This window comes from Salvelinus namaycush, chromosome 2, assembly GCF_016432855.1.
Source record: "Salvelinus namaycush isolate Seneca chromosome 2, SaNama_1.0, whole genome shotgun sequence".
Taxonomy (NCBI): domain Eukaryota; kingdom Metazoa; phylum Chordata; class Actinopteri; order Salmoniformes; family Salmonidae; genus Salvelinus; species Salvelinus namaycush.
In genome coordinates, this window is record NC_052308.1 from 2553350 (window position 1) to 2580913 (window position 27564).

General features: G+C 44.4%; 1 protein-coding gene across 1 annotated transcript in view; it reads left to right on the forward strand.

Annotated features, from left to right (window-relative positions):
- Positions 1-230: 230 nt before the first annotated feature.
- The window catches only part of LOC120020176 (acid-sensing ion channel 1-like), a 371823-nt gene continuing 344489 nt past the window's right edge, over positions 231-27564 (forward strand). The window contains exon 1 of the mRNA XM_038963666.1: positions 231-598. Within this exon, the coding sequence (XP_038819594.1) occupies positions 231-598 (368 nt within the window). The remainder of the gene's footprint in view (positions 599-27564) is intronic.

Below are 27564 nucleotides of genomic sequence, written 5' to 3' on the forward strand. Positions count from 1 at the left end.
GAATGTATTGGTAGCCTAGATGGTAGACGGTGTTATTTTGTTGGGGAGCTCAGTGACGCAACATTTCATACTGCCTGGATGAGGAAGAACATAGAAACCCATGCGTAGCACGGCGTGAACTCAGACTCACAGTCACTACCTTCCTTCCTAGTGTTAATAACATCTCCTCGTCTAGGCTACTATATCCCTCCATTTCCCAATCCTTCACACTGATACCGTACCGCCTCGTCATGGATCTCAAAGCGGATTCGGAAGAGATGGTGGACTCTTTCAAGCGACCTCCAGCGATTGAAGTTTTCGCCAGCAGGTCGACTCTCCATGGCATCTCGCACATGTTCACTTATGAACGGATCTGCATCAAGCGGTGCCTGTGGATCTTGTTCTTCCTTGGTTCTCTCGGGTTCCTGGTCCTGGTGTGTGTGGACCGGGTCCAGTTCTACTTACAGTACCCCCATGTCACTAAATTGGATGAGATAGCAACACCGTTGATGATCTTCCCCGCAGTCACCTTCTGCAACCTCAACACGTTTCGCTTCGGCCGGGTGACACGCAACGATCTGTACCATGCCGGGGAGCTCCTCGCGTTGCTCAATGGAAGGTGTGTGTTTGTGATGTCATAATGTTGTTTGTCTAGTATGTGTGTTTGTGATGTCATAATGTTGTTTGTCTGTGTGTGTGTTTGTGATGTCATAATGTTGTCTGTCTGTGTGTGTGTTTGTGATGTCATAATGTTGTTTGTCTAGTGTGTATTCTATATGTGCATATGAGTCTACCTGAAATCACCTGTTAGATATATTTAGTGTGAATAGATCCCAGTTGTCAGCGGTATGAGTTACTATTCTACTCAGTAAATATATTTTTCCAGTAACTTTTCATTATAAACTAGCAGACATATTAATCCACCAGCTGTAGTGTCCCATCTGCTCTTAATTATGGTCCATTTTATAATGTTACATATCATGGTTTAACATGAAAGCCTGGTGCTTCATATTCATTGAATTCATGTACTGTTGAGCATGCTAGACGTCAGGACACTGACTTGCATGAGAACACAAAAGGATACTACTAGACAAAACAAACAATATCCCTTCATTAGAAGTTTGTGTCCAGTTATCTGAAAGTGAGTATATAACACAGTACTATAACACAGTGGAGCCACAACAATACCAGTTAGCCGTTCAACTTATCCCATTAGCCGTTCAAATTATCCCGTTAGCTGTTCAACTTATTCCGTTAGCTGTTCAACTTATCCCATTAGCTGTTCAATTTAACATGTTGGCTGTTCTGTTAGCTGTTTAGCTTAACCAGTTAGCTGTTCAACTTATCCCGTTAGCTGTTCAACTTATCCCGTTAGCTGTTCAATTTAACATGTTGGCTGTTCTGTTAGCTGTTTAGCTTAACCAGTTAGCTGTTCAACTTATCCCGTTAGCTGTTCAACTTATCCCGTTAGCTGTTCAACTTATCCCGTTAGCTGTTCAATTTATCCCGTTAGCTGTTCAATTTATCCCGTTAGCCGTTCAACTTATCCCGTTAGCCGTTCAAATTATCCCGTTAGCTGTTCAACTTATCCCATTAGCCGTTCAAATTATCCCGTTAGCTGTTCAACTTATTCTGTTAGCTGTTCAACTTATCCCGTTAGCTGTTCAATTTAACATGTTGGCTGTTCTGTTAGCTGTTTAGCTTATCCCGTTAGCTGTTCAACTTATCCCGTTAGCTGTTCAACTTATCCCGTTAGCTGTTCAACTTATCCCGTTAGCTGTTCAACTTATCCTGTTAGCTGTTCAATTTAACATGTTGGCTGTTCTGTTAGCTGTTTAGCTTAACCAGTTAGCTGTTCAGCATAACCAGTTAGCTGTTGAACTTAACTAGTTAGCGCTCAACTGGTTAGCCGTTCAACTTAACATGTTGGCTGTTCTGTTAGCTGTTCAACATAACCAGTTAGCTGTTCAACTTCACCAGTTAGCGCTCAACTGGTTAGCCGTTCAACTTAACATGTTGGCTGTTCAACATAACCAGTTAGCTGTTCAACTTCACCAGTTAGCGCTCAACCATTTAGCTGTTTAACTTAATCAAATAGCTGTTCAACATAACATGTTTTTCGGCTCCCGAGTGGCACAGCGGTTTAAGGCACTGCATCTCAGTGCTAGAGGCATCACTACAGACCCTGGTTTGATTCCAGGCTGTATTACAACCGGCTGTGATTGGGAGTCCCATAGGGCGGGACACAATTGGCCCAGCGTTGTCCAGGTTAGGGTTTGGCCGGGGTAGGCTGTCATTGTAAATAGGAATTTGTTCTTAGCTGACTTGCCTAGTTAAATAAAATTTTAGCTGTTCTTTTAGCTGTTCTGCTTAACCAGTTAGCTGTTCTACTCAACCAGTTAGCGCTTAACCAGTTAGCTGTTCAATGTTCAACTTAACTTGCCTGGCAATATCCTGCTTCTGTACACAAACAACATGGTGGAGACATACAAAACCTTTTAAAGCATTATGCGTTTCTAAACCTGATACAGCTCCCTTCACACTTACTGTAGGGTAGAACGTGTTTGATTACAGTAACACTCTATGATATAATGAATAAGCAGGTAGCCTAGTGGTTAAGAGTGTGTGAAAAATCTGTCAATTTGCCCTAATTGCAGCTGTAAGTCGCTTTGGATAAGAGCATCTGCTAAATTACTAAACTAAAAATGTAAGTAAGGGCCTCCCGAGTGGCGCATTTACTAGCTGTGCCACTAGAGATCCTGGTTCGTGTCCAGGCTCTGTCGCAGCCAGCCGCGACCGGGAGACCCATGGGGCGGTGCACAATTGGCCCAGCGTCGTCCGGGTAAGGGGAGGATTTGGCCAGCAGGGATGTCCTTGTCCCGTCGCGCTCTAGTGACTCCTGTGGCGGGCCGGGCGCATGCACGCTGACACAGTCGCCAGGTGTACAGTGTTTCCTCCGACACATTGGTGCGCCTGGCTTCCGGGTTAAGTAGGCACTGTGTCAAGAAGCAGTGCGGCTTGGTTGGGTCGTGTTTCGGAGGATGCACGGCTCTCGACCGTCTCTCCCGAGTCCGTACGGGAGTTGCAGCGATGAGACAAGACTGTAACTACCAATTGGATAGCACGATATAGGGGAGAAAAAGGGGTAAAAAGTAAATAACAACAAAAAATAATAATATGTAATTGAATAATAAATAAGTATTATATTATTTGTAAACATGACCTCATGCTGAGGTGAAACCGGTTTGAAAACATAGAGTTACTGCTTTTGCACAGGAAGCACATTTCTGACCTTTGGCCACTAATTGGTCTTGACCAATCAGATCTTTTTAAACCATTAGTCAGAATAGCAGCCATGAAGTTCATACTCCTGTTCATTTCTGTATCTGTATGCCCAGTGAGCACAACATGTTGAAAATATGTCTTTTCAATGTCTTTTGCTCAAAGGGTGTGAATATCACCACAGGAACTGAATAAAGAAAAATACTATTTACAATAGCAGATCCAAATCCCTTACCATATATATCTGTTATTAGAATTTAATTTGGTATTTACTTTATTATTATTTAACTAGGCAAGTCCGTTAAGAACAAATTCTTATTTTCAATAACGATCTTGGAACAGTGGGTCAACTGCCTTGTTCAGGGGTAGGACGACAGATTTTTACCTTGTCAGCTCAGGGATTCGATTTTGCAACCTTTCGGTTACTAGTCCAATGTTCTAACCAACTAGACTACCTGCCGCCACTACACTCTAACCACTAGGTTACCTGCCAACACTACACTCTAACCACTAGGCTACCTGCCGCCACTACACTCTAACCACTAGGTTACCTGCCACCACTACACTCTAACCACTAGACTACCTGCCGCCACTACACTCTAACCACTAGACTACCTGCCGCCACTACACTCTAACCAAAAGACTACCTGCCGTCACTACACTCTAACCACTAGACTACCTGCCGCCACTACACTCTAACCACTAGGCTACCTGCCGCCACTACACTCTAACCAACTAGACTACCTGCCGCCACTACACTCTAACCACTAGGTTACCTGCCAACACTACACTCTAACCACTAGGCTACCTGCCGCCACTACACTCTAACCACTAGGTTACCTGCCACCACTACACTCTAACCACTAGGCTACCTGCCACCACTACACTCTAACCACTAGACTACCTGCCGCCACTACACTCTAACCACTAGGCTACCTGCCGTCACTACACTCTAACCACTAGGCTACCTGCCGCCACTACACTCTAACCACTAGACTACCTGCCGCCACTACACTCTAACCACTAGACTACCTGCCGCCACTACACTCTAACCACTAGACTACCTGCCGCCACTACACTCTAACCACTAGACTACCTGCCGCCACTACACTCTAACCACTAGACTACCTGCCGCCACTACACTCTAACCACTAGACTACCTGCCGCCACTACACTCTAACCAAAAGACTACCTGCCGTCACTACACTCTAACCACTAGACTACCTGCCGCCACTACACTCTAACCACTAGACTACCTGCCGTCACTACACTCTAACCACTAGACTACCTGCCGCCACTACACTCTAACCACTAGACTACCTGCCGCCACTACGCTCTAACCACTAGGCTACCTGCCGCCACTACACTCTAACCACTAGGCTACCTGCCGCCACTACACTCTAACCACTAGGCTACCTGCCGCCACTACACTCTAACCACTAGGTTACCTGCCACCACTACACTCTAACCACTAGGCTACCTGCCGCCTCTACACTCTAACCACTAGACTACCTGCCACCACTACACTCTAACCACTAGACTACCTGCCACCTCTACACTCTAACCACTAGACTACCTGCCGCCTCTACACTCTAACCACTAGACTACCTGCCACCACTACACTCTAACCACTAGACTACCTGCCACCACTACACTCTAACCACTAGACTACCTGCCACCACGACACTCTAACCACTAGGCTACCTGCCACCTCTACACTCTAACCACTAGGTTACCTGCCGCCACTACACTCTAACCACTAGACTACCTGCCACCTCTACACTCTAACCACTAGACTACCAGCCGCCACTACACTCTAACCACTAGACTACCTGCCGCCACTACACTCTAACCACTAGACTACCTGCCGCCACTACACTCTAACCACTAGACTACCTGCCGCCACTACACTCTAACCACTAGACTACCTGCCGCCACTACACTCTAACCACTAGACTACCTGCCACCTCTACACTCTAACCACTAGACTACCTGCCACCACTACACTCTAACCACTAGACTACCTGCCACCACGACACTCTAACCACTAGGCTACCTGCCACCTCTACACTCTAACCACTAGACTACCTGCCACCACTACACTCTAACCACTAGACTACCTGCCGCCACTACACTCTAACCACTAGACTACCTGCCGCCACTACACTCTAACCACTAGACTACCTGCCACCTCTACACTCTAACCACTAGACTACCTGCCGCCACTACACTCTAACCACTAGACTACCTGCCACCTCTACACTCTAACCACTAGACTACCTGCCGCCCCCACACCGTACTTTAGATTTCACATCTTTCTATCTCTCCTTTCCCTTCCCTTGATAAACAATAGACGTTGGCAGTCAAGATAAAAAAGCTGATTTACTTTCACAGAGACTCATCTTACTGATCGTCATCGCTGGCTGTATTCAGGGTATATCGGTAATGTTACACGATAGGAGTCAGTAGGAGACACCGCCATCTTTGATCCAGGACATTCAGGTTTAACATATCCCGTTACGTATTGAGCATTTTGATGTACCTCGGGTGTCTTTAGAATGTTGTTAGTTGTTACTTTAGAGAAATAATATTGCTTTTACATCTGTGATTTTTTTTGGTATGATTTTTATTAGAATCGAAATGGCGACAGCTAGTCTTCCTGGGGTCCGACACATAACGAAAAATACCTTACAGACAAAAGACTAACAATTCACAGTTTGAGAACTGGATGAGATTCTATGGGATGTACTGAACAAGAGGTTTTTGACTCTGCTTGACTTTCAATCAGTTGTTTGTTGTCAGATTGTGCGGACTGGGCTTTCTGCGTATATCCATTCTCTCTCTCTCTACACACAATGCATATTCACATACGCACCCATACACACACACACACACGCACACACACACACACACACACACACACACACACACACACACACACACACACACACACACACACACACACACACACACACACACACACACACACACACACACACACACACACACACACACACACACACACACACACACGCTATGCCATTATTAAACAGCTACCAAAGGCCTGCTGCACATTACTTCATGTGTAGTTTTAGCGTATTGATCCACACAGCCTAAGGCCCTGTAAGAACACTACCTCTCTCTATTTCTCTCTCTGACCTCGATGTTCACATTTACTACTAACCTTGGGGACATTTTTGAATGTATTGTATTTTAGTCACTCGAAGGTATTTGCAGCAATATGTACATCTCAGCGAACACAATCCTTCCAGCGAGGCCTAAGGAAGGACGGATACCTTTAGGATTCTGAAAACTCTTCTCCTGCAATAGATAAACTGGAATGACAAGGAGGTTTCAGTCTCCATAGTGCCAGCACAACGTCACCTGGTCCATCGGTTTTACAGAGCCGACCCCCCCGGTCTCGGCAGTCAGTCCATTACGTGCTTATAAACAGGTGTTGTTATTGCGCAAATATGAAAACCAAGTCATGATCTTATGAAATTAAACAGGTAAAGCAGAGCAGCAGTGGTGTCCTCTAAATTAGCTTGAGGCAGAGCGAGAAGGGAGACAATCAGACATAGAGGAGGAGAGATGGAGAGAGAGAGAGAGGAACAGACTCAGCATGATGGATAGAGGGAGCGAGAGGAGATAGAGAGCGAGGGATGACAAGTAGAAGCAATTAACCAGTGTCTGGTAAGCTGTGTAGATAAACAAGCCTTTATCCCAGTGTAATTAGTGGCGTTGGTGAAACCACAGTGGCTGTTTCCCAAATGGCACCCTATTCCCTATTATAGTACACTACTTTAGACCAGTGCCCTATTCCCTATATAGTACACTACTTTAGACCAGGGCCCTATTCCCTATATAGTACACTACTTTAGACCAGGGCATTTGTGATGCAAGTTCCAGTTTTATAATCAGTCTGTACAGGATACACAGGGTATACACCTTCCAACCAAATGCTGACTTGCAGGTTCCTTTTTGGACAATGACAATAAGAAATAATACAATGCACCCAAAATGCACCTTGTTGTCGTGCTGATTAACAGACCCCCCTGCGTGTCCTTTACTCAACGTTTTCTCCTGGATGGAGAGAGACCTCCTCTGGACTGTTTTCTCCTGGATGGAGAGAGACCTCCTCTGGACTGTTTTCTCCTGAATGGAGAGAGACGCCTTCTGGACTGTTTTCTCCTGAATGGAGAGAGACGCCTTCTGGACTGTTTTCTCCTGAATGGAGAGAGACCCCTTCTGGACTGTTTTCTCCTGAATGGAGAGAGACCCCTTCTGGACTGTTTTCTCCTGGATGGAGAGAGACCTCCTCTGGACTGTTTTCTCCTGGATGGAGAGAGACCTCCTCTGGACTGTTTTCTCCTGGATGGAGAGAGACCCCTTCTGGACTGTTTTCTCCTGGACGGAGAGAGACCCCTTCTGGACTGTTTTCTCCTGAATGGAGAGAGACCCCTTCTGGACGGTTTTCTCCTGAATGGAGAGAGACCCCTTCTGGACGGTTTTCTCCTGAATGGAGAGAGACCCCTTCTGGACTGTTTTCTCCTGAATGGAGAGAGACGCCTTCTGGACTGTTTTCTCCTGGATGGAGAGAGTTTTGGTCTTGGATGCTGTAGACGCATAACGTGTGTGTGTGTGTGTGTGTGTGTGTGTGTGTGTGTGTGTGTGTGTGTGTGTGTGTGTGTGTGTGTGTGTGTGTGTGTGTGTGTGTGTGTGTGTGTGTGTGTGTGTGTGTGTGTGTGAGAGAGAGTCAGTCAAATAGAAATCAAATCAAAGTTTGTTGGTCACATACATAGTTTAGCAGATGTTATAGCGGGTGCAGCTCAATGCTTATGTTACTAGCTCCTGACAGTGAAGAGGAAATTTCAAAGAAGTACACAAATAATAATGGAAAAACAAGAAATCTAAAATGTCAGAATGAATTCAATTAACAACCCAAATAACACTTAATCCAAATGCAATCTGTGTTTATACACCAACAATATATACTGTACAGCAGTAGAGCTACAGTTGCAGTCGGAAGTTTACATACACCTTAGACAAATACATTTAAACTCAGTTTTTCACAATTCCTGACATTTAATCCTAGTAAAAATTCCCTGTCTTAGGTCAGTTAGGATCACCACTTTATTCTAAGAATGTGTAATGTCAGAATAATAGTAGAGAGAATGATTTATTTCAGCTTTTATTTCTTTCATCACATTCCCAATGAGTCAGAAGTTTACATACACTCAATTAGTATTTGGTAGCATTGACTTTAAATTGTTTAACTTGGGTCAAACGTTTCGGGTAGCCTTCCACAAGCTTCCCACAATAGGTTGGGTGAATTTTGGCCCATTCCTCCTGACAGTTCAGTTTTTCAGTTCTGCCCACTAATTGTCTATAGGATTGAGGTCAGAGCTTTGTGATGGCCACTCCAATACCTTGACTTTGTTGTCATTTTGCCAAAACTTTGGAAGTATGCTTGGGGTCAACGTCCATTTGGAAGACCCATTTGCGACCAAGCGTTAACTTCCTGACTGATGTCTTGAGATGTTGCTTCAATATATCCACATAATTTCCCTCCCTCATGATGCCATCTATTTTGTGAGGTGCACCAGTCCCTCCTGCAGCAAAGCACCCCCACAACATGATGCTGCCACCCCAGTGCTTCACGGTTGGGATGGTGTTCTTCGGCTTGCAAGTGTCCCTCTTTTTCCTACAAACATAACGATGGTCATTATGGCCAAACAGTTCTATTTTTGTTTCATCAGACCAGAAGACATTTCTCCAAAAAGTACAATCTTTGTCCCCATGTGCAGTTGCAAACCGTAGTCTGACTTTTTTATGGTGGTTTTGGAGCAGTGGCTCCTTCCTTGCTGAGCGGCCTTTCAGGTTATGTCGATATAGGACTCGCTTTACTGTGGATATAGATACTTTTGTACCTGTTTCCTCCAGCATCTTCAAGGTCCTTTGCTGTTGTTCTGGGATTGATTTGCACTTTTCGCACCAAAGTTCGTTCATCTCTAGGAGACAGCTCCTTCCTGAGCGGTATGACGGCTGCGTGGTCCCATGGTGTTTATACTTGCGTACTATTGTTTGTACAGATGAACGTGGTACCTTCAGGTGTTTGGAAATTGCTACCAAGGATGAACCAGACTTGTGAAGGTCTACAATTTTTTTTCTGAGGTCTTGGCTGATTTCTTTAGATTTTTCCCATGATGTCAAGCAAAGAGGCACTGAGTTTGAAGGTAGGCCTTGAAATGCATCCACAGGTACACCTCCAATTGACTCAAATTATGTCAATAAGCCTATCAGAAGCTTCAAAAGCCTTGACATCATTTTCTGGAATTTTCCAAGCTGTTTAAAGGCACAGTCAATTTAGTGTATGTAAACTTCTGACCCACTGGAATTGTGATTCAGTGAATTATAAGTGAAATAATCTGTCTGTAAACTATTGTTGGAAAAATTACTTGTGTCATGCACAAAGTAGATGTCCTAACCGACTTGCCAAAACTATAGTTTGTTAACAAGAAATTTGTGGACTGGTTGAAAAATGAGTTTTTATGACTCCAACCTAAGTGTATGTAAACTTCAGACTTCAACTGTATGCATCTTCATTTTGGATTCACCACCAACTGGTAGATTGAAAAATACTCTGATCTCGTAGATTATTTAGGCACATGTTAGGGTTAGGAAAGGTTTGGAGAGCCTTTACGCATTAAAATATATTGAGTCATCCTGAAAGTTGTCATATTCAAGTTCAATCCATGGAATATTGGAAGGTGGAAGATAGTGTACAATAGGGGTTAAACAATAGTCCTATACATTTAGCCTGATTCTCACTAATCATGGAACTGTATGACAACGGTCCAGTCGTGGTGGACCGTGCGTCGGTCTCCAGGTTGAACCTGCTACGTGTGGTCTGACTTCCATCAGGATTACAATAGGCTTCATGTACTAAATGATTGCTCAACGTTAGCCAGTAATACTAGTGACTCTCAGGAACAACGACACGGACGTGACAGAGGAAAGAAAGGTCAACGGAATGATGCAAAATGGAAGCTACAAATGGAAGAAAACTAACATTAAAGTGACCATTATAAATGTATGTGGGTACTATTGACGGTGGCATCCGATAGTGGATCATATTTAACATTATATAAAAATTGTAAAATGAAACGGAGAGAAAAGCCTGGGCATAGGCTATAATTAAAACATTCTAAAACACATTCTTCACCTCGGCAGGTCCTACAAAAGCCTATAGTTCAGGTGTCCAAATTTCCTCCACGTAAATTATTAGGGCACACAATAAAAATTCAGAATAACGGCACAGCTATTTATAGCCTATTTCACTGTGGAAAATGGTCACCAATACATGTCATGTTGATATGATTTTCAGTTTGCTTCCATGTGGCTGGTTTCATATTAGTCTCCAGGGATCATAAGATTTTTTTTTAAATCTTTAACAATTGCTATGTGTATTTACAATCCGTTTCTCCAAACGGATTACTCATTTACCTAGCTATTATCAATAGCTCATATCAATAGCTCTTATCAATAGCACTTATCCATTTAAAATGACAGTGCATGACGAATGCTGTTATTTCTATTGGGGGGGAAAAGAAAGAAGAGGCTTTTTCCACATGGGACCGGCAAGTTCGTTCGACCTTATTCAGGGTTTCCTCACGCGTAAAGGTGGTTTAATTTATGAGGGAGTTAAGCCGTATTCTAACCTTGACTTATGTGTAGACCGTAAGGCGCTATCTACAGAGGGTAGTACGCACTGCCCAGTACACCACTGGGGTCGAGCTCCCTGCCATCGGAGTAGGATTTTATTGCAATGACAGGCACGACTCAGGCTTGTACTCTACACAGACCGGTGCACCATGACCAATCAGAGCTGCAGTAGACCTATATGCAAATAAACCATTTCCATATATGGATTTGTGCCATTCACTTTGAACTGGACTGTGTTTACAGCATGAGCGGTCGTGATTGTTATGCACTTTTTTTTTTAGATCAAAGCGAGAGCTGCATGTAGCCATGTGTGCACATTTGTTCATATCCTTTGCTAGTTAGTGAGTTATTAGCCCAGTTATAGATCATTCAGGTAATGTGCAGTGTTGTATTTTGAGACATGCTTGAACAAGCTAAGTAGCCAATAGGCAGAGGGTGGCATAATTTGTCTGATTCCCTGTAATAATGGTATGGGAATAATAATGCATTTTATTTTGTAAAGTGGTTTCTTGCATCAAACAACACAACTAAATGTTTAGACACCTCCTTGTCTGAAGCACATGTGGATAAACAGGTTAATGTCAAGCCCTGCATGTTGTTTTTTCAAAAGTCTCATGAAATGTAGGCCTACATTGATCACCACACATTGTCTGTAAATGTAAAAGGGGTACAGCCTCAGTGTTCACAGTAAACGCACGCCCGAAGTTGCACAGAATTTGTGTATGCTACAACATTCTAGTGTGCGCTCAGCAGAACTGAAATTTGCTCAGTGCCCGAAGAAAATGAGAGTGAACATTGCCTAGACGACAGGGTAAAGTGTAAGATTTGTTTTATGGGACAGTAAAGGGGCCATATAAATCCGTCTCCAGAGCTCCTCTGGGCTCAGCTGACCATAACACTGTTTATCTCGTTCCCACCTACAAACCTGTCCTGAAGAGACGTTCAGCCACAAAGAGAGAAAGAGATTTGATGGTAATGGAGCCTGATGGTACTGGAGCCTGATGGTACTAGAGCCAGATGGTGCTGGAGCCTGATGGTACTGGAGCTTGATGGTAATGGAGCCTGATGGTACTGGAGCCTGATGGTAATGGAGCCTGATGGTATTGGAGCCTGATGGTATTGGAGCCTGATGGTACTGGAGCCTGATGGTACTGGAGCCTGATGGTACTGGAGCCTGATGGTACTAGAGCCAGATGGTGCTGGAGCCTGATGGTACTGGAGCTTGATGGTAATGGAGCCTGATGGTACTGGAGCCTAATGGTACTGGAGCCTGATGGTACTGGAGCCTGATGGTACTGGAGCCTGATGGTACTGGAGCCTGATGGTACTGGAGCCTGATGGTACTGGAGCTTGATGGTAATGGAGCCTGATGGTACTGGAGCCTAATGGAACTGGAGCCTGATGGTAATGGAGCCTGATGGTACTGGAGCCTGATGGTACTGGAGCCTGATGGTACTGGAGCCTAATGGTACTGGAGCCTGATGGTACTGGAGCCTGATGGTACTGGAGCCTGATGGTACTGGAGCCTGATGGTACTGGAGCCTAATGGTACTGGAGCCTGATGGTACTGGAGCCTGATGGTACTGGAGCCTGATGGTACTGGAGCCTAATGGTACTGGAGCCTGATGGTACTGGAGCCTGATGGTACTGGAGCCTGATGGTACTGGAGCCTGATGGTATTGGAGCCTGATGGTATTGGAGCCTGATGGTATTGGAGCCTGATGGTAATGGAGCCTGATGGTATTGGAGCCTGATGGTACTGGAGCCTGATGGTAATGGAGCCTGATGGTAATGGAGCCTGATGGTACTGGAGCCTGATGGTACTGGAGCCTGATGGTGTCCTTTCCCCTCTGTTGTTTGTACTGTACACTAATGATTGTCAGAGTAATAACGACTCTATTATTAGGTTTGCAGACGACTCGTTTGTCGTGAGTCTTTTACTGGATGAGGAGGTGAGCCATGGGCCAGTGGTGGAAGAATTTAGTAGGATGGTGTGACCGCTCCTACTTAGAACTTAATGTCAAGAAAACCAAGGATATGGCTATTGATTTCCGGAGGAGCTCACAGACTGATAGATGGTGAGCCAGTGGAGACTGTTGATCGATACAAATATCTTGGCACTTTCCTTGACAGCCAGCTGAATTTTGAAGCCGATGTTATCTGTGCAAAGGGAAATCCGCGCTTGCTCTTCCTGAGGGAACGCCGCAGTTTCTGGGTGAATATGGCGCTGATGAACGTCTGTTACACGTCCCCCACTGAATCCATTGTAGCATTCACTATGATCTGTTGTTTTGGCAATCTAAACTTCAAGACTAAAGAACAGGCTGGGTAACGCTGTTAAACTAAGTAGCAGGATCGTTGGTATGAACTTAACTGGCCTTTCTCACCTGAATCAGTCGTACCGAAGGAGCCGTCCATTCTGAGGGACTCACAGCATCCCTAATTTGCCTAATTTATGTTGCTTCCCTCAGAGCTCAGATACAGGCTAAACTCCCATTCATGCCAGCTGCTATCAGCTTTCTCAATAAGATATAGTAGTACTGTTAGGTGTGTGCATATTGCTGTATATTGATCTTTCGTATATTTATTGTAGTGTGTAAATTGTGTTTTTACTACCTGCTGCAAAATGCATTGCCACCCCCTCCCCCTGGGGGATGATATAGACTCTACTAGCATGGAAAGACATGTTAAAACATTGACTGTGTTTCTCCAAGTATTTGTCCCTCAAATACCCAGTCAGCTAACAGCAGGGGTTCTCCTCCTCTTCTTCCTCTTCCTCCTCCTCCTGTCCTCCAGAGAAGGCTAGTCGCTTGTCTGAGCTGCCGAGGCAACATGGGGCGATGAGCTACAGTAATGTCGCTCCATGTACTTGTCCCTCAAATACCCAGTCAGCTAACAACAGGGGTTCTCCTCCTCTTCCTCCTCCTCTCCTCCAGAGAAGGCTAGACACTTGTCTTTGTCTTCTGTCGAAACACTTTGGGCTGGTTTCCTGGACACAGATTACTCCTAGTCCCGCACCTACAGTAAAAGCATACTCAATGCAGATGATCCATTAAAAGTGTGTTTCGGTCTAGGAATTGGCCTTATCAAGGTCTGGGGAAACTGTCCTTTTTATGTTTGGCGAAGCAGAGATAAAGTGTTCTACTCTGAAAGAGGGTTTTGAGTCTGGATTTACTGTGCAGAACAATTGGGATCAATCAAGTTGATCGGCAGACGTTGGAGGATCACTTAATGGGAGAAAAGGCTACTTCAGTAATTGGAGCTGGCGTGTGCTGCTATAGTCATCGACTAACTAGAATTGTCCAAGTATGGAAGGCAGAAAAGCAACAAAGCCATTCTTTCTCGGGTTGTCCCCAGTGGTGTAAAGTACTTAAGTAAAAAAAAGTTTAAAGTACTACTTAAGTAGATTTAATTTAACTTATAATAACGTCTTCATATATAAAAATCAATGTCATGTGATTTAATTAAAATTCTATACAAATCTAAAAAACCTACTTCTATTGCCAACAATTTTTTACATTTCTTTAACCTTTCTTTAACCTTTATTTAACTAGGTAAATCAGAATGGGTCTCTGTGTAAGGTCTTGCCTATTCAATTGGCTTGTATTTATGGATCTGTATGCACTTCATGTGCCTTCCACTAGATGTCAACAGGCAGTAGAATGTTGAATGGGGTGTCTAGCTTGATGTGAGACCTCTACGGACCCCCGGGATCATCCTCATCAAAAAAGCTGACTAGCATAGTCTAGCCTAGCGCCACAGGGATATCATATAATATAATTTCATGAAATCACAAGTCCAATACAGCAAATGAAAGATAAACATCTTGTGAATCCAGCCAACATTTCCGATTTTTAAAATGTTTTACAGCGAAAACACAATATATATTTATGTTAGCTCACCACAATAGCCAAACACACAACGCCATTTTTTCACCGCAAACATAGCTTTCACAAAACCCACAAATAGAGATAAAATTAATCACTAACCTTTGAACAACTTCATCAGATGACAGTCTTATAACATCATGTTATACAATCCATTTATGTTTTGTTCAAAAATGTGCATATTTATAGCTACAAATCCTGGTTTTACAACGCAGCCATCGTCACAAATAACACCAAAATGTCCGGGGAGATTTTAGACAACGACGTAATCTAACCAAAAAACTCATCATAAACTTTGCTGAAAAATACATGTTGTACAGCAAATGAAAGATAAACTTGTTCGTAATGCAACCGCTGTGTTAGATTTAAAAAAATAACTTTAGTACACAGCATGCAATAATCTGAGACAGCGCCCAGCCATTCTCTGCCATGTTGGAGCCAACATATTCCACAAAAATACGAAATAACATCATAAATATTCTCTTACCTTTGATGATCTCCCATCAGAATGCAGTGCAAGGAGTCCTCCACAATAAATCGTTGTTTTGTTTTAGAATGTCCATTTCTTCTGTCGAATTAGCAACTTTGGCATAGTGGAGCGCACATGTCCATGAACACTTGGCGCATGGAACGAAAAATTCCAAATGTCATAATAAAAGTCGAATAAACTGGTCAAACTCAGTTGAAAGTCCATCTTTATGATGTTTTTCTCATATGTATCCAATAACGTCCCAGACGGAGCATTTCGTCGTGTCTACCTAACGCATTGCAGAAAATAATATGGTGCTCCCTGGTGCGCAGCAAAATACTGCCAATATGGCGGACCTGTCACTCCAAAACCTCTCATTCGGTCTCACATCAAGCTAGACACCCCATTCAACATTCTACTGCCTGTTGACATCTAGTGGAAGGCGTATGAAGTGCATACAGATCCATAAATACAAGCCAATTGAATAGGCAAGGCCTTACACAGAGACCCATTTTCAGAATTTTCACTTCCTCTTTGGAAGTTTGCTGCCAAATGAGTTCTATTTTACTCACAGATATAATTCAAACAGTTTTAGAAACTTCAGAGTGTTTTCTATCCAATAGTAATAATAATATGCATATCGTATGATCTAGAACAGAGTACGAGGCCGTTTAATTTGGGCACGATTTTTTCCCAAAGTGAAAACAGCGCCCCCTATTAACATTAAGAACAAATTCTTATTTTCAACGACGGCCTAGGAACAGTGGGTTAACTGCCTTGTTCAGGGACAGAACGACAGATTTTTACCTTGTCAGCTCGGTTACAAGTCCAACGCTCTAACCTCTAGGCTACCTTCCGCCCCAAACTATGTAAAAATATCCTACATAAAGCCAACAAATAAAAACATTACAGCCTGCAGGTAGAAAATATCCTGATTTAAAAAATAAATATCTTATAAATCACATTAGCTACACATGGACTGTCTGCAACGAACTTGATACATTGTATCAACTAATAAGTATCAACTATTAACGGGGGTTCCTGCCTGGCAACATTGTATAAAATATTCTCAGAGTTTCCCTGCCAGTGAGCTCGGGACAGACACAGCTGTAGGCTGGGACAAGAAGGGACAAGAAGGGACAAGAAGGGACAAGAAGGGACAAGAAGCAGTGGTTGACTTGGGCAGGAGCTCACCGGAGCTGAGTACCGACACCTCAAATGTTACAGTTCCTGTTTCTCTTATAGAATATTATCTCTAAAATAGTGTGGACCTAAATATAAACAGTACCAGCACCCAAAACGAGTACCAGGACCTATTTCAGTCGAAGTCAAGCCCTGATAAGAAGTAATCAGGTAGGCCTATTTTATTACGTTTCCACCAGATCAAAGCAGGACATTTTTCCCTTTCGTGCTGAGTTTTTATCGAAAGGGAGGAAGCTGGAAAGCATGTTCAAATGCATTGAGGAACTACTGTAATGGAACTACTCTCAATGGATGTAAAAACAGACTTTTTGTTGGCTTGCTGTTTGAGGTGAAGAAAACATGACTTTGAGAAGCTCTACAAGTCATTAGTGGTGGTGTGTTTAAGCCAATCAGAAATACTATCAGCTCCCCAAATGGGCACATTTTGTATGCCTACATTTGCACGCAGGCCAGGTAGCCTATAGGCCATGCGTGAGCATCCTTACTCAACATGGACAGGAGCTCTCCAAACAAAAGACAATGACTAAATGGACAGAACTCATAAATGGAATGAAATAAAACAAAATGTGTTAGTCACAAGTGTAGCATTGTTTGTAGAGCGCACAACCTATGTGTCCACTCTGACAGCGACAAGACTGGAATAATAATATTGAATGCAGTAACATAAATGACCTTGATCATAGTAACAAACTTTGTAGGTTAGAAATGATAGGAATTCATGGTAAATGTACTACTGGTGATGTCTATGTAATGGAGAATTAATAGACACTAACAATCAAATGCAAACAATTCACACAAATGAAGTTATGAAACAATGAATGTGCACAAATTGGCAAGAGAGAGTGCATTCTGGAGAGAGAAGTGCATTCTGGAGAGAGAAGTGCATTCTGGAGAGAGAAGTGCATTCTGGAGAGAGAAGTGCATTCTGGAGAGAGAAGTGCATTCTGGGGAGAGAGTGCATTCGGGAGAGAGAAGTGCATTCTGGGGAGAGAAGTGCATTCTGGAGAGAGAAGTGCATTCTGGAGAGAGAAGTGCATTGTGGGGAGAGAAGTGCATCTGGAGAGAGAAGTGCATTCTGGAGAGAGAAGTGCATTGTGGAGAGAGAAGTGCATTGTGGAGAGAGAAGTGCATTGTGGAGAGAGAAGTGCATTGTGGAGAGAGAAGTGCATTGTGGAGAGAGAAGTGCATTGTGGAGAGAGAAGTGCATTCTGGAGAGAGAAGTGCATTGTGGAGCGAGAAGTGCATTGTGGAGCGAGAAGTGCATTGTGGAGCGAGAAGTGCATTGTGGAGCGAGAAGTGCATTCTGGAGAGAGAAGTGCATTCTGGAGAGAGAAGTGCATTCTGGGGAGAGAAGTGTATTCTGGGGAGAGAAGTGCATTCTGGAGAGAGAAGTGCATTCTGGAGAGAGAAGTGTATTGTGGAGAGAGAAGTGTATTCTGGGGAGAGAAGTGCATTCTGGGGAGAGAAGTGCATTGTGGAGAGAGAAGTGCATTCTGGGGAGAGAAGTGCATTCTGGGGAGAGAAGTGCATTGTGGAGAGAGAAGTGCATTGTGGAGAGAGAAGTGCATTGTGGAGAGAGAAGTGCATTGTGGAGAGAGAAGTGCATTGTGCATCTCGGTGCTGGTGAATCAGATATCTGCATTGGTCGTGCAGCATTTACAATACGGCCTCAGCAGATATCGGGGCATTAATACTTCTTGCGCTTCACTGAGCAGTGCAGAGCTTTTGTGAAGGAAGTTGTCAAGGACGTGACAAACATTTTCTCACCTAATTTGCTTCCTAATTCTATGCAACAGTGATTGCAATGGCTTTAGGTTTTCATGACTGCACATGTTTTGTCTATGCTCTTTATCATAGCAGGTTGATGTAATCAGGTGTCTTCTAGGCCTCTGGGACATTGGATATGGATAGAGAGGACGGATATGGATAGAGACAACGGATATGGATAGAGAGGTATGGATAGAGAGGACGGATATGGATAGAGAGGTATGGATAGAGAGGACGGATATGGATAGAGAGGACGGATATGGATAGAGAGGTATGGATAGAGAGGACGGATATGGATAGAGAGGACGGATATGGATAGAGAGGTATGGATAGAGAGGACGGATATGGATAGAGAGGACCGATATGGATAGAGAGGACGGATATGGATAGAGACGACGGATATGGATAGAGAGGTATGGATAGAGAGGACGGATATGGATAGAGAGGACGGATATGGATAGAGAGGTATGGATAGAGAGGACGGATATGGATAGAGAGGACGGATATGGATAGAGACGACGGATATGGATAGAGAGGTATGGATAGAGAGGACGGATATGGATAGAGAGGACGGATATGGATAGAGAGGTATGGATAGAGAGGACAGATATGGATAGAGAGGTATGGATAGAGAGGACGGATATGGATAGAGAGGTATGGATAGAGAGGACAGATATGGATAGAGAGGTATGGATAGAGAGGACAGATATGGATAGAGAGGTATGGATAGAGAGGACGGATATGGATAGAGAGGTATGGATAGAGAGGACAGATATGGATAGAGAGGTATGGATAGAGAGGACGGATATGGATAGAGAGGTATGGATAGAGAGGACGGATATGGATAGAGAGGACGGATAGAGAGGACGGATATGGATAGAGAGGTATGGATAGAGAGGACGGATATGGATAGAGAGGACGGATATGGATAGAGAGGACGGATATGGATAGAGAGGACGGATATGGATAGAGAGGACGGATATGGATAGAGAGGACGGATATGGATAGAGAGGACGGATAGAGAGGACGGATAGAGAGGACGGATATGGATAGAGAGGACGGATATGGATAGAGAGGACGGATATGGATAGAGAGGACGGATATGGATAGAGAGGACGGATATGGATAGAGAGGACGGATATGGATAGAGAGGACCGATATGGATAGAGAGGACCGATATGGATAGAGAGGATGTATATGGATAGAGAGGATGTATATGGATAGAGAGGACGGATATGGATAGAGAGGACGGATATGGATAGAGAGGAATGAGTCACGGTAACCAGGCTTCTCCAAGACTGAACTATGATGCCACTGATGGTCATTAGTAGCCTACAAAACAGCCAGTCGCCAATGGCCTGGTACGCAGGGCTCTATTGTCCCTCCATCAGGTCCTAATGGCCTGGTACTCAGGGCTCTATTGTCCCTCCATCAGGTCCTAATGGCCTGGTACTCAGGGCTCTATTGTCCCTCCATCAGGTCCTAATGGCCTGGTACTCAGGGCTCTAGTGTCCCTCCATCAGGTCCTAATGGCCTGGTACTCAGGGCTCTAGTGTCCCTCCATCAGGTCCTAATGGCCTGGTACTCAGGGCTCTATTGTCCCTCCATCAGGTCCTAATGGTCTGGTACTCAGGGCTCTATTGTCCCTCTAATTATTCTGACATCAATGCAAATACAATCAAACATCAAATTAATCACTTGAAGAGAGCCTTGGCATTCAGAGTTTGAGCCTAACAGGATCCCCTGGTGTGCAGTCAGAGCCAGCTCCTCATAGCTGGTTGATGCATGGAGTTTAATAAGTACTCCTATATATAAGTGTTCCTATAAGCCCATGTCAAGCAACATTTCTATAGGATGTGCTATTTAATTGTGTGAGAAAACAGAGTTTTGGTGGCCTCTATTAAAAAGTGGAGGATCCCATCAGCTTTCTATGGGCTAGGCCTACTATATACAGTGGGGAGAACAAGTATTTGATACACTGCCGATTTTGCAGGTTTTCCTACTTACAAAGCATGTAGAGGTCTGTAATTTTTATCATAGGTACACTTCAACTGTGAGAGACGGAATCTAAAACAAAAATCCAGAAAATCACATTGTATGATTTTTAAGTAATTAATTTGCATTTTATTGCATGACATAAGTATTTAATCACCTACCAACCAGTAAGAATTCCGGTTCTCACAGACCTGTTAGTTTTTCTTTAAGAAGCCCTCCTGTTCTCCACTCATTACCTGTATTAACTGCACCTGTTTGAACTCATTACCTGTATAAAAGACACCTGTCCACACACTCAATCAAACAGACTCCAACCTCTCCACAATGGCCAAGACCAGAGAGCTGTGTAAGGACATCAGGGATAGAATTGTAGACCTGCACAAGGCTGGGATGGGCTACAGGACAATAGGCAAGCAGCTTGGTGAGAAGGCAACAACTGTTGGCGCAATTATTAGAAAATGGAAGAAGTTCAAGATGACGGTCAATCACCCTCGGTCTGGGGCTCCATGCAAGATCTCACCTCGTGGGGCATTAATGATCATGAGGAAGGCGAGGGATCAGCCCAGAACTACACTGCAGGACCTGGTCAATGACCTGAAGAGAGCTGGGACCACAGTCTCAAAGAAAACCATTAGTAACACACTACGCCGTCATGGATTAAAATCCTGCAGCGCACTCAAGGTCCCCCTGCTCAAGCCAGCGCATGTCCAGGCCCGTCTGAAGTTTGCCAATGACCATCTGGATGATCCAGAGGAGGAATGGGAGAAGGTCATGTGGTCTGATGAGACAAAAATAGAGCTTTTTGGTCTAAACTCCACTCGCCATGTTTGGAGGAAGAAGAAGGATGAGTACAACCCCAAGAACACCATCCCAACCGTGAAGCATGGAGGTGGAAACATCATTCTTTGGGGATGCTTTTCTGCAAAGGGGACAGGACGACTGCACCGTATTGAGGGGAGGATGGATCGGGCCATGTATTGCGAGATCTTGGCCAACAACCTCCTTCCCTCAGTAAGAGCATTGAAGATGGGTCGTGGCTGGGTCTTCCAGCATGACAACGACCCGAAACACACAGCCAGGGCAATGAAGGAGTGGCTCCGTAAGAAGCATCTCAAGGTCCTGGAGTGGCCTAGCCAGTCTCCAGACCTGAACCCAATAGAAAATCTTTGGAGGGAGCTGAAAGTCCGTATTGCCCAGTGACAGCCCCGAAACCTGAAGGATCTGGAGAAGGTCTGTATGGAGGAGTGGGCCAAAATCCCTGCTGCAGTGTGTGCAAACCTGGTCAAGAACTACAGGAAACGTATGATCTCTGTAATTGCAAACAAAGGTTTCTGTACCAAATATTAAGTTCTGCTTTTCTGATGTATCAAATACTTATGTCATGCAATAAAATGCAAATTAATTACTTATAAATCATACAATGTGATTTTCTGGATTTTTGTTTTAGATTCCGTCTCTCACAGTTGAACTTAACTTTCCTAATATTAATCACATTGCTTTGCTTTACAACCGGAGTAACCATGAAAATGATCCGCGGGAAAAGCGTCCTCCATTTGCTATTGAAGTCGTCTTTTTCCCCCCGCCTCTGTTCCGACAGGTGCATGATATTGGCATCTTCTAGGCTCTGTAAGCTATGGGCTTTCCAACCATGTTCCATGGGTCCTAGGCCTATAGGCTACGCTTAGAGTTATTTGTTCATCTGACCTAGAATTCCTTACAATCAAATGCCGACCGCATTATCTACCAAGAGAATTCTCTTTGATTTATAATCACAGCCGTGTATACCCCCCCCCCCCCCCCCCAAGCAGACACCTCGACGGCCCTGAAAGAAATTCATTGGACTCTATGTAAACTTGAAACCTTAAAATTCTTAAAATTAAGTGGTGATCCTAACTGACCTAAGACAGGGAATTTTTTACCCTGATTAAATGTCAGGAATTGTGAAAAAATGAGTTTAATAAATGTATTTGGCTAAGGTGTATGTAAACTTCCCACTTCCACCACTGTCCTGTCGATGTGGATAGGGGGCTGCTCCCTCTGCTGTTTCCTGAAGTTCATGATCTTCTCCTTTGTTTTGTCGACGTTGAGTGTGAGGTTATTTTCCTGACACCACACTCCGAGGGCCCTCACCTCCTCCCTGTAGGCCGTCTCGTTGTTGTTGGTAATCAAGCCTACCACTGTAGTGTCGTCTGCAAACTTGATGATTGAGTTGGAGGCGTGCATGGCCACGCAGTCATGGGTGAACAAGGAGTACAGGAGAGGGCTCAGAACGCACCCTTGTGTTGAGTGTTGAGGATCAGCTGGGTGGAGATGTTGTTTCCTTCCCTCTCCACCTGGGGGCGGCCCGTCAGAAAGTCCAGGACCCAGTTGCACAGGGCGGGGTCGAGACCCATGAACAGCATTCTTACATAGGTATTCCTCTTGTCCAGATGGGTTAGGGCAGTGTGATTGCGATTGCTTCGTCTGTGGACTTTTTGGGGCGGTAAGCAAATTGGAGTGGGTCTAGGTTATCAGGTAGCATTTTCCTACACTCGCATTAACATCTGCTGACCATGTGTATGAAACCAATACCATTTGATTTGATTTGATTTGGAGGTGACCTTAGCTTTCTTGTGAACAGGAACAATGGTGGCCCTCTTGAAGCATATGGGAACAGCAGACTGGGATAAGGATTGGTTGAATATGTCCATAAAACACACCAACCAGCTGGTCTGCGCATGCTCTGAGGACGCGGCTAGGGATGAGAACAATGTTTGTCAGTGATCATGTCTGTCAGCTTGCTTTTTAGTTACTGTATCTGTCAAACACTAATGCACTGTCTGGTGTATATCTATGTACTCCTGAGAGACAGACAGACAGACAGACAGACAGACAGACAGACAGACAGACAGACAGACAGACAGACAGACAGACAGACAGACAGACAGACAGACAGGTGCCCTCCATTCATCTAGCTAACCGTTTGCGGCGCCTGAAAATTAAAGTGCTTGTGGCTCATCATCTAATTTACCCTCCCTTCTCTCCCCACCCACTCTCTTCACCCCCCCCCCCCACCCCCCCCCCTCTCCCCCTGTACAATACAGAGAGTGCTGTGATTGGTTTATGGAAAGAAGAACAGTGGCGGGGCAATATTCCTCCACATTACTAAAGCTTTAGCTGTGACTGTGAGTTCGGAGCAACAACACAAGGACTTAAGTGCTCTCCCGGCAGCTCTGTTGTTGCTATAAGAAGCTCGCTGGGACACTGGGTACAATTCAGTTATGTTTAAGAATACAGTACATCGCACTAAGGCATTGGGCTGTTATTGAGATGAACCATGACAAGGTTAGCGATGCGGTAGAGATTTGGATGTGGTAACCTGGTGTACAGTGGTTAAACTGTGTTTTAATCAGATCTGGATGTGGTAACCTGGTGTACAGTGGTTAAACTGTGTTTTAATCAGATCTGGATGTGGTAACCTGGTGTACAGCGGTTAAACCGTGTTTTAATCAGATCTGGATGTGGTAACCTGGTGTACAGCGTTTATACCGTGTTTTAATCCGATCTGGATGTGGTAACCTGGTGTACAGTGGTTAAACCGTGTTTTAATCAGATCTGGATGTGGTAACCTGGTGTACAGCGGTTAAACCGTGTTTTAATCAGATCTGGATGTGGTAACCTGGTGTACAGCGGTTAAACCGTGTTTTAATCAGATCTGGATGTGGTAACCTGGTGTACAGTGGTTAAACCGTGTTTTAATCAGATCTGGATGTGGTAACCTGGTGTACAGCGGTTAAACCGTGTTTTAATCAGATCTGGATGTGGTAACCTGGTGTACAGCGTTTATACCGTGTTTTAATCCGATCTGGATGTGGTAACCTGGTGTACAGCGGTTAAACCGTGTTTTAATCAAATTTGGATGTGGTAACCTGGTGTACAGCGGTTAAACCGTGTTTTAATCAGATCTGGATGTGGTAACCTGGTGTACAGCGTTTAAACCGTGTTTTAATCAGATCTGGATGTGGTAACCTGGTGTACAGCGGTTAAACCGTGTTTTAATCAGATCTGGATGTGGTAACCTGGTGTACAGCGGTTAAACCGTGTTTTAATCAGATCTGGATGTGGTAACCTGGTGTACAGCGGTTAAACCGTGTTTTAATCAGATCTGGATGTGGTAACCTGGTGTACAGCGGTTAAACCGTGTTTTAATCAGATCTGGATGTGGTAACCTGGTGTACAGCGGTTAAACCGTGTTTTAATCAGATCTGGATGTGGTAACCTGGTGTACAGCGGTTAAACCGTGTTTTAATCAGATCTGGATGTGGTAACCTGGTGTACAGCGTTTATACCGTGTTTTAATCCGATCTGGATGTGGTAACCTGGTGTACAGCGGTTAAACCGTGTTTTAATCAAATTTGGATGTGGTAACCTGGTGTACAGCGGTTAAACCGTGTTTTAATCAGATCTGGATGTGGTAACCTGGTGTACAGCGTTTAAACCGTGTTTTAATCAGATCTGGATGTGGTAACCTGAAGTGCATTGTGGAGCGAGAAGTGCATTGTGGAGAGAGAAGTGCATTCTGGAGAGAGAAGTGCATTCTGGAGAGAGAAGTGCATTCTGGAGAGAGAAGTGCATTCTGGAGAGAGTAGTGCATTCTGGAGAGAGAAGTGCATTGTGGGGAGAGAAGTGCATTCTGGAGAGAGAAGTGCATTCTGGAGAGAGAAGTGCATTCTGGAGAGAGAAGTGCATTCTGGAGAGAGAAGTGCATTCTGGAGAGAGAAGTGCATTCTGGAGAGAGAAGTGCATTGTGGAGAGAGAAGTGCATTGTGGAGAGAGAAGTGCATTGTGGAGAGAGAAGTGCATTCTGGAGAGAGAAGTGCATTCTGGAGAGAGAAGTGCATTGTGGAGAGAGAAGTGCATTGTGGAGAGAGAAGTGCATTGTGGAGCGAGAAGTGCATTGTGGAGCGAGAAGTGCATTGTGGAGCGAGAAGTGCATTCTGGAGAGAGAAGTGCATTCTGGAGAGAGAAGTGCATTCTGGGGAGAGAAGTGTATTCTGGGGAGAGAAGTGCATTCTGGAGAGAGAAGTGCATTCTGGAGAGAGAAGTGTATTGTGGAGAGAGAAGTGTATTCTGGGGAGAGAAGTGCATTCTGGGGAGAGAAGTGCATTGTGGAGAGAGAAGTGCATTCTGGGGAGAGAAGTGCATTCTGGGGAGAGAAGTGCATTGTGGAGAGAGAAGTGCATTGTGGAGAGAGAAGTGCATTGTGGAGAGAGAAGTGCATTGTGGAGAGAGAAGTGCATTGTGCATCTCGGTGCTGGTGAATCAGATATCTGCATTGGTCGTGCAGCATTTACAATACGGCCTCAGCAGATATCGGGGCATTAATACTTCTTGCGCTTCACTGAGCAGTGCAGAGCTTTTGTGAAGGAAGTTGTCAAGGACGTGACAAACATTTTCTCACCTAATTTGCTTCCTAATTCTATGCAACAGTGATTGCAATGGCTTTAGGTTTTCATGACTGCACATGTTTTGTCTATGCTCTTTATCATAGCAGGTTGATGTAATCAGGTGTCTTCTAGGCCTCTGGGACATTGGATATGGATAGAGACAACGGATATGGATAGAGAGGTATGGATAGAGAGGACGGATATGGATAGAGAGGTATGGATAGAGAGGACGGATATGGATAGAGAGGACGGATATGGATAGAGAGGTATGGATAGAGAGGACGGATATGGATAGAGAGGACGGATATGGATAGAGAGGTATGGATAGAGAGGACGGATATGGATAGAGAGGACCGATATGGATAGAGAGGACGGATATGGATAGAGACGACGGATATGGATAGAGAGGTATGGATAGAGAGGACGGATATGGATAGAGAGGACGGATATGGATAGAGAGGTATGGATAGAGAGGACGGATATGGATAGAGAGGACGGATATGGATAGAGACGACGGATATGGATAGAGAGGTATGGATAGAGAGGACGGATATGGATAGAGAGGACGGATATGGATAGAGAGGTATGGATAGAGAGGACAGATATGGATAGAGAGGTATGGATAGAGAGGACGGATATGGATAGAGAGGTATGGATAGAGAGGACAGATATGGATAGAGAGGTATGGATAGAGAGGACAGATATGGATAGAGAGGTATGGATAGAGAGGACGGATATGGATAGAGAGGTATGGATAGAGAGGACAGATATGGATAGAGAGGTATGGATAGAGAGGACGGATATGGATAGAGAGGTATGGATAGAGAGGACGGATATGGATAGAGAGGACGGATAGAGAGGACGGATATGGATAGAGAGGTATGGATAGAGAGGACGGATATGGATAGAGAGGACGGATATGGATAGAGAGGACGGATATGGATAGAGAGGACGGATATGGATAGAGAGGACGGATATGGATAGAGAGGACGGATATGGATAGAGAGGACGGATATGGATAGAGAGGACGGATAGAGAGGACGGATAGAGAGGACGGATATGGATAGAGAGGACGGATATGGATAGAGAGGACGGATATGGATAGAGAGGACGGATATGGATAGAGAGGACGGATATGGATAGAGAGGACCGATATGGATAGAGAGGACCGATATGGATAGAGAGGACCGATATGGATAGAGAGGATGTATATGGATAGAGAGGACGGATATGGATAGAGAGGACGGATATGGATAGAGAGGAATGAGTCACGGTAACCAGGCTTCTCCAAGACTGAACTATGATGCCACTGATGGTCATTAGTAGCCTACAAAACAGCCAGTCGCCAATGGCCTGGTACGCAGGGCTCTATTGTCCCTCCATCAGGTCCTAATAGCCTGGTACTCAGGGCTCTATTGTCCCTCCATCAGGTCCTAATGGCCTGGTACTCAGGGCTCTATTGTCCCTCCATCAGATCCTAATGGCCTGGTACTCAGGGCTCTATTGTCCCTCCATCAGGTCCTAATGGCCTGGTACTCAGGGCTCTATTGTCCCTCCATCAGGTCCTAATGGTCTGGTACTCAGGGCTCTATTGTCCCTCTAATTATTCTGACATCAATGCAAATACAATCAAACATCAAATTAATCACTTGAAGAGAGCCTTGGCATTCAGAGTTTGAGCCTAACAGGATCCCCTGGTGTGCAGTCAGAGCCAGCTCCTCATAGCTGGTTGATGCATGGAGTTTAATAAGTACTCCTATATATAAGTGTTCCTATAAGCCCATGTCAAGCAACATTTCTATAGGATGTGCTATTTAATTGTGTGAGAAAA